General features: G+C 37.6%; 1 protein-coding gene across 1 annotated transcript in view; it reads left to right on the top strand.

Annotated features, from left to right (window-relative positions):
- Positions 1-5,131: 5,131 nt before the first annotated feature.
- LOC103773591 (TBC1 domain family member 5-like) overlaps positions 5,132-8,619 on the top strand; it is a gene marked incomplete at its 5' end in the record, with an annotated part of 43,019 nt that continues 39,531 nt past the window's right edge. The window contains one exon of the mRNA XM_008940969.1: positions 5,132-5,295. Coding sequence (XP_008939217.1) covers positions 5,132-5,295 — 164 coding nt within the window. The remainder of the gene's footprint in view (positions 5,296-8,619) is intronic.

Raw genomic sequence — 8,619 nt, 5'->3', positions numbered from 1 at the left:
GGCTCCCACCCGTGCGCTGACCTCACACACTTCCCCCCTCGGCCCGTGGCACTCGCCGGGTGTGCCGCTGGCCGGGCCTCCTGTATCACCTCCCTGCACTGCACTGGAGCCCAATGCCACCTCGAATGCACCTGGCCAAGCGGAGCTCCCCTGTTCCTTTCCAGCATAGGAGAAAAGGGGAAACTAGTTTGTCTGAAGAGTTTTATGAAGCTCCTATTGCTCTTTATTTTCTCAAATTTTAATACTCTGCATCCTGCCCATGGCAAGTACAGAATAACAGATGAGGAGATCTGGATGGTGTTGGATTCTATATCGTGCCTTACTTCTGTTCATGGTGTCTTTGTCCTTGCTCTCCTTATAACTGGTAAAGTTATTCTTGCCCTCTGTAGAGACCAAACAGAACAAACTGTCAGTTTTGTATGCCTTCTGTGTGTCTTCATCTGATGGTTCATATATTTTAGTAGAGACCTCCAAAGTTGTTGATGGTTATCTCCCCTATAGCTTAACACAAACTTCATAAGACCTGAGGCTTGCGTTTTCTTTCATTGTAAGTGTTCTCCAATCCTCTCATCATCATTTTTTGTTTTATTGGAAGTCCTTATTACATATCATATTGCATTTAAGCTTTCCTCCTTTTCAAGGCATTGTATGTCTCCACCATCCACCCTGCCAGCAAGACCAACAGTTTGGTTCCTTTTCCCACTACCACATCCATGTGATTTCCAAATGTTTTTGAGGCAGGGCATTTGTAACCCCAGGGTCAGCCCAGTATTGTTAGCAACAGGCGGGTAGTGACCCAGTTTGAAGCCAGCACGTGGAGGCAATGGTGCTCCTTTTTGGCTCAGAAGTGGGTGTATTTTTAGTCCATGAAATTATGTGCATCATTACTGTGAACTATTTACGCATTTCAGTGAGCATTTATATATATTTTTGAGACACTTTACACAGTAATGTGTTCTAACTACTGCTTACATCAGGGGTCCTTAGCTATTTGTTCTGTGTGCCTCATAAGCATTTATTTGATTTCCGCACTTGGGGTTTCTGCAGTCTGTTTCATATAGGCTTTAGGACCTTCTGGACTCTTAGATAGTCAGAGATTAGATTTCTCTAATCTTCTTTTAAAGAGGCATAATGTGTTTATCTGAGATTGATAGAACGAGCAAAGGAAAATTAGAGTTTTTATTCAGTGATGTTCTCAGGTTGCTGATTAAGCTGCTATAAGAAGGAGATAAGTTGGGTTAGTTATTAACCGTGGTTTATTGCATCACAAGAGTTCTGGTTTCTCGGGCGATTTTTTTTACTGTTTTCTTTTTATGAGGACTAATCCAAAATTAGGTACTCCTTCCGATGACCTTCTTTTTACAATATTGAGTGAGGAGAACATACCACACTGCTTATTGAGAAGGATGCAGAATCAGTAAAACCATACAACAGAGAAGATACAAACGGCATTTTGTCTAATCCTTCCAAAATACGGCCATCTCTGCATCAATGCTACAGTGTTCTTCCCAAAGTTACATGAGGGTTGTTAATGCCTCAGAAATTGGTGTGCACGTAATACATCTGAAAGACTTCAGAAGCATCATGATGACCAGTGAAATGTTCTTACAGCAGGTCCACTACTCTTGCGTGTTGGGAAAATGATAGGTGGCCTTTTTGTTACATTACAGAAAACATGTATGATTGGTGTGACTTGTCTATCAGCTTTCTTATTTACAGTTGTAAAAATGATGAGTCCTTTGGAAACTGGAAAAGCCTATTACAATCCAGGAACTCCCTGACTTGTAACATACTGTAATGATTCATAAGTGCTATTCTTTTTGTCTTGTTTAATACTTAATCACATCCCCAAATAATCCATGTGACAGTGCTGTTCACAGGAATGGAGTCATAATAAAAGTATAGTGTTTTCTTACGATAATTTTCTCAGATTTGCTTATTCATGCAGAAGGATCAGATGCATCCTAAGCTTGCTTCTTACGTGGGTATAATACATACAGAAATAATATTTTTATCACTTCTGTTTTACTGCATCTCTATCTTAGTTTCATTACATCTTGTATTGCTTCTATTTTTCCTCTTTATATTTTATATTCCATAAGAACCAAGCTCTTGGTGTTATTTGAGCAAATTCCCTTTTAGGACAGCTATATTGTTCCGTCCACAAAATCTCAGCGATGCATATTTCTTCTCATCTGGTTGTGCAGGTAGTTGCATATTCCATTCCTATGAACTGTGATCCATCTCTTGAAGTGTACCTGTTTAGTAAGCAAAGCAGTAGCCGTAAGGATAGTTCTCTGTCTTCTCTGTTTCCTTTGAAATTTGTATTTTGGATCTTTTTTTTTTTCCTTAGAGCTAAAGGACAGAATATAGAAAAAAAAATAATCTGTACCAAAAAAAAAATCCTTTTCCCATATTTTTACCAAGCTCATGAATACACTTCATGTGTATTCAAAAGTATTTAAAGTGTTCCTTTCTCACTGTTACCTATGAAATTTTACCACATAATCTGCTTATTTGCAGGTGAAGTGGGTTAAGCTCAAGTCATGCAGAGGAGTATGTGAAAAACATACATTGCTCATTGTTTAACTTGTCTTGGTTTGGTTTTTTTTCACTCTGGATTCTATGTGGAAGATATCTTCGTATTACTAGGATGGAAAACAGCACATTTAGTCAGTTTTATAAATGATTAGGTATTTTTTCACTGTACTTTGTCCATCAAATAGATATTTTATATTTAGCATTTATGTTAGCTATTCCAGCTTAGCTGCAAGATTTTCTTTTGTAAGTGCTTTATTTGCTCAAATATGTAATTTCATCTGTTCCAAAATTACTTTTAACTTTTACATAGGGTAAAATCACACTTCCATTGTAAATTGCCACTATGAAATGCATAAAAAGTCCTTTTTACATAAAGGCAACTGTAAGGATAATGGTGTTGCCAAGTGACATGACTTCATCCTGAAACTGGGAATCTTCTAAAAACTTCCTGGTGACTACATTATTTCCATGCAGTATTTTCTCCTTTCCCACCTCTAGGGTTTTATACATTCATATATACATATATATGGACATTCACATTTACCTGATTAAAGCATATCCCATTTCTCTATAAAATGTGAACGCAAAAGTTAAGTGAGGTCTACAGCCTCCATCGTCTGCACTTTAAGGAAGCTGTCCAGACTAATTGGTAGGTAGGTGGTAAGTGACTTGAGGATGACTGGGAGGAAACAGAAAAACACAGCTGAATGAAGTTGGTGGAAAGGAAAGAACATACAAAGGGAAGAGTTGGAATGAGGAGGCTGCAGAAGCAGAAGCAGCAATGTGGAGGGATCTGAAGAAGAAGAGGAGGCAGACAGAGGAAGGTCCATGAGAATATGAAAAGCAGGACAAAATATAGGAGGCTCATGGGAGAAATAAGCAAAATAAGGCAGCAGAGAAAGAAGGACAAGTTGGGAAGCAATTTATATAACAGTTTTCTTTCAGAAGATGTTGAGAACATAAAACCCAAATATTTTCTTAGATTTTGTCCTTTTTGTTCTGTTTTGTCACATATAATGTTTTATTCTTGGCTAGATTAGTCTCTGCACTTAACAGTCTTCTTGCTAAGAGGACATTTTAAATAGATCCGTATTTATTCACTTAAGCAAATGTGAATTGCTGGCTTCACCTGGCTGCATCTGTGCATTGAATGCTATGTAGATAAAGACCACGGACAACTTGGCCCAGGCTTTTGTCTCCACCCAGCAGGTGGCCAAGCAGAGCACCACTGACTTCCATACCACTTTGAGGACAGCTACCATTCTAGATCTTAAATGACTGAATTAAGTTGAGATATTTCTGTATGAGTAGATTTTGCTAGTTGTTTCCTTTTGTTTAAAATGTTTGATCTCAACAGAGCTTTTCTCTATATCTAAATCTGAAGTATTCCTGTGTTTTCTACAGCCTTTTCTGCCTCTATTTTTTTTTTTTTTCTAGTTTTCTTTTATTTCTCTAGAAACCTGTGTCATGGGGGAAGAACACAGTGCATAATGAAGGGGAAACTAACCCCTTCCGGAAAAGGAGTTAGTTTTGTATTTTCAGCATTTGTAGTGCATCCCCAGTGACAAAGCACTAAATGCATTGAAAGGTCTGTGCAGTAACATGTGATGTATCTGGGAGTAAAACTGGCATAGAGGGTGGTGGCAGCTCGGAGCAGAGAAGGATGAAACATTAGCATCTGCAAGGGAGGTGGTTTCAGATTTGATCACAACCTTGCAAAGGAGATGAAGCTGCACCTATGACAGCTGAGTGATTTAGTTTCAGAGGATCATTCTTGATGATATAGGTGGTAGCATGAAAAACTCATCAAAAACAAGGAAAGGAGAAAGGGAGAACATAAAGAGACTCATTAAATTAGGAAAAAAAAAAAAAAAGACTTCTAGACCTTTAGTTTTAAGTCCTAATTTACTTTTTTTCAGAATGGAAAGTTCTATAATTTTATTGGGTCACTCTGGACAACATTAGATTATTTTGAAAAGCTGCATGAAATGACCAAAGTCATTTAAGTAGACTTCATTGAAATGTCTGTTAGGTGGAGATGGCCTTAAAATTTAAAGCACAAAAACCTACGTTCTTTCCCAAACTTAACTTACTTTTTCATGTTGTAAGTCTAGATATTGTCATCTAGATGTTCAGTGTCCAACCCATTCTTGTAATCTGACATTCGAGAAAAAGCATTTTTTTTGCAGTGTTGATAACATCAAATTTTATTTTTTTTTTTTTTAATATTATGAAATGGTACTTGTGCTCATTGTGCTGCACAGGGAAGAGAAGGTTCTCAGTCTGTGGACATAACAGGCTATATATTGAGGTTGTATTTATATGTGTATTTATGTATAGTTTAGCATATATGTATATATACACACTAGATAGTGTGTATTTGTGTATGTATAAACATAAATATATACACACAATCTCATGCATGTCAGAATAGTCCTTCAATCTCACAGTGCATGCTGACACACTTCAACATTTCATTCTGTGTTAAGATATCTGTGAATCTCAGTCAATGTCAATTAAGACAAGTATTTACAGGGGAAAGCAACTACTCGTTGATTAATTCTTTTGTTACTTTACTCTTACTTTACAGGCCAAAGTTCAAAAAACATCAGTTCATCTCCAAGCATAGAGAGCTTGTCTGGAGGACGTGAATTTACAGGATCTCCACCTTTGTCTGCATCCAAAAAGGATTCCTTTTTCAGCTCGATCTCCCGCTCCCGTTCGCAAAGCAAAACCATGAGCAGAAAAGAATCGGTAGGTTCTTTAACATTTTAAGTTATTCTAATGTCACACTGCATTACTTGTTAGAGGCAATCATTTCATCCATTCATTAAGCACTTGCACTCAGAAATGTTTCCCTAAGCACACATTAATGGCAAATGCAGAAATAAGGTATTTCAACTGTTTCTGTTGAGTAACGCCTTCATTATTGCTTCCATCCCACAATCCTACCTAAAATGAAACTGTGAAAGTGCCTGTTGCCTCTGAGAAAAAGAAGTCCTGTAAGTTTGTTTGCTTTGTTAGACTTGGTGTAGCCCTGAAATTAATAAACAGTTCAGTAGGAAGCGTGAATGCTCAGCAGATCCAGGCACGTCCATCTGTTACCCCTGAAATTCCTTAATACATCAGAGGTTTCCCAGTGTCTGTAGCATCTGTAGTCTGCAGTCACAGTTCTATTTCTTGCACAGCTCTGACCTTCCATTTGGCCACAAGAAGCTATTATTTAACAGATTGTTCTCATCCAAGAAAATTGGCTCGTACCATGGGGGTGTGTGTGTGTGTGTGTTCAAAGAAATTCTCATCCCAACAGAGATATTTTAGGAGCACTACTTTGATAACTCTCATATACTGTGAAGTAGGAGCATTCTTGTTTATTTTACGTTTCCGATTGTCTTTCTGCTGATTCAAAACCAGTTACATAGTAGACTGAAAAAATTGTCTCTTTTGTAAGGTGAAGGCATAGTTATTTTCTCTAATCCACTTTCACAAATGTATGCTCAGATAACTTCCTATTGATTTCAGTAAATAGAAATTGTAATACCAATATTTCTATATTACAACATCCTTCATGTGTTCAGAGCTAAATACTGTGCTGAAATTTGATCTGAACATCTCACCATTTTTGTTTTTAAACAGCAAAATCTTTATTAATAGTCATATTTTCAGTTTGATATTTAAAATGTTTGAATGAAATGCATAATGTTGCACAACTTTGTTCCGTTTTTGTTCACTGGAAGAGAAGCTTTAATTCTTGTTCCACATGCCTTAATGTTGTCTGAAGAAAAGCTGTATTTTTGTGGTTAGTCAACAAGAAGCTGTAATTTTGGTTTGTGTCCATTTAAGACATATCAAGTTGAATTTAAAGCTAAAACAACTTAATATCTCTCTGCTTGTCCTCATGAGCTGAAACAAAATAAGTACACCAATATTGAAGTTTTCTTTTTATGTGGTTTAACAAGATCTAAATCCAGCTTTCATTTGCAACTTTTGTCCAGGCCAGAACTTGGGGGTTTTGAATGAGTAGAGCGTAAGAATAATTCTTCCTTCGCTCTCTAATAGGAGACATAGCAGAATTTGCCATTATAATATTCACACTCAGTTAGAATCCATTGATGATTAACATGTTTTTTAGGTAAATAATTTCCTAAATTTGTGGTATTTTGTTAATTTTTTTTCAAAGATTTTGGACAAAGAAGTATTCATTGAAACAGATTTGTAGCCTTTATGGTAGTTTTTGTTAGATTGTTAATTGTAATAAACCAAGCAGAGTGTAAATTTTCAAAAGGATTCTCTGAACTGTGATATACAATGTATATTGTAACATTTTATGATTAAACAGCTAGAAAAGGTTTAAGGCTTCCAAACTCTGTATCCTTATGTTCAGTTTTTGACTTTAGGAAAAAGGAGTTTGTAGCAGCTCCAAGAGGAACAGGTTTGTTTAAATCTGTTCTCTAATGCTCAAGATAATGTTTGGGTTTTGTTTTCCTGTATATTTCATGGTACCTTGTTTTCCATGTTGAGAAGAAAACCCCAAAGAGTTCATCCAGAGGTCCCAAAATAGTTGCATCAGAATTCTCCCAACTTGCCATTGCTTCATTTACAGCTGTTTTCTACAGGCAAAAGAAGGCTTGAAAATATGATAGATTCACATCTTTGTTTTATTTTTAGTACTGAACTGGTTTTCTTTTTTACTCTAATAATTATACAGATTATCTTCTTAAGTACTGGGGAAATTACCTGTGTTGGAACACAACCACACATCAGTCACTATAAAAAGATGGATTTTAAATCAGTTATTCTTGGTGCAGTGAATGAAAGCGAATCCATTTCCCTTTCATCTTTGTAATTCTAATTAATGCCCTTCCCAAGCAAAGCAGAAATGGAATACATACAGAAAAATACATCCTTCAACATGAAGTTTAAAAAAGTGATTTTCACAGACCAGAGGACATTACTGTAACATTGCCATGAGATGAACAGGACTGTCATCATTGCAGGTCACACTTGGAGTACTGGGCTCCCCAGTACAAGAGAGATATGGACATACTGGAGAGAGTTCAACAAAGGGCCACAAAGGTCGTGAAGGGACTGTGGCATCTCTCCCATGAGGAAAGACTGAGAGATCTGGGCCTGTTCAGCCTAGAGAAGTGTCAGGGGGATCTCATCAATGTGTATAAACATGTCAAGAGAGGGTGCAGAGAGGATGGAGCCAGGGTTTTTTCAGTGATGCCCAGTGATAGAACCAGAGGCAGTGGATGCAAACAGAAATTTAGGAGGCTCTGTCTGAACATCAAGAAACACCTTTTAACTGTGAGGGTGACTGAGCAGTGGCACAGGTTACCCAAGGAGGTTATGGAGACTCCATCCTTGGAGATATTCAGAAGCTGCTTGGACACAGCCCTGGGCATCCTTCTCTAGGTGGCCCTGCTTGAGGTGGTTTGGGCAAGATGAGCTTCAGCAGTCCCTTCCAACCACAAGCATTCTGGAATTCTGTGACAGGATAAACTGGAATGTGTCTTGTCTAAATTGTTGCTTTCTTGAAGTTGGTCCAACAAGCTGGACTTTCTCTGGAAGAGCTGTGATCAAAATTAACACTTAACTTGATTCATTACCACCAGAAATAGGATGTGTCCATTTCTCATATTAAGAACTTCGTAAGGTAGTGACATTGACATTACATTTAGCCTTCTAGATGTTGTTTTCCTCTCAAATGCAAAGATCAATGGGATGACTTTTTTTACTGCTGTTGCCAGAAACAGATGTCCCCAGTTTTATTTAGTTAAGGAAGTGAATCTACAGCCTCAGGGCTGAATGCACAATATCAGACCACATTTTGGCAAACCACGACAGCCTGCTGTTTTTCATGTTGCTATTGAGCAGCACTCAGCTGTATGTTAACGTGAGGCCCACCAAATGTGTCTGAAAGTCTGGTTTGTGCTTAGCAAGAAGACAGCTCCCTACCCCTTTATGTACTTGGTGGCTTTCTGACAGCAATAACTTAGGTTTCATTTTTTGGAGGTGTCTTGCAATAAATGAGAGCGGGAGCGTTTAATACATAGCATACTCTAGTGCCCATTA

Source organism: Merops nubicus, unplaced genomic scaffold (genome assembly GCF_000691845.1).
Source record: "Merops nubicus isolate BGI_N331 unplaced genomic scaffold, ASM69184v1 scaffold22375, whole genome shotgun sequence".
NCBI classification, from domain to species: domain Eukaryota; kingdom Metazoa; phylum Chordata; class Aves; order Coraciiformes; family Meropidae; genus Merops; species Merops nubicus.
This window is presented reverse-complemented; position numbering and strand designations above follow the sequence as displayed.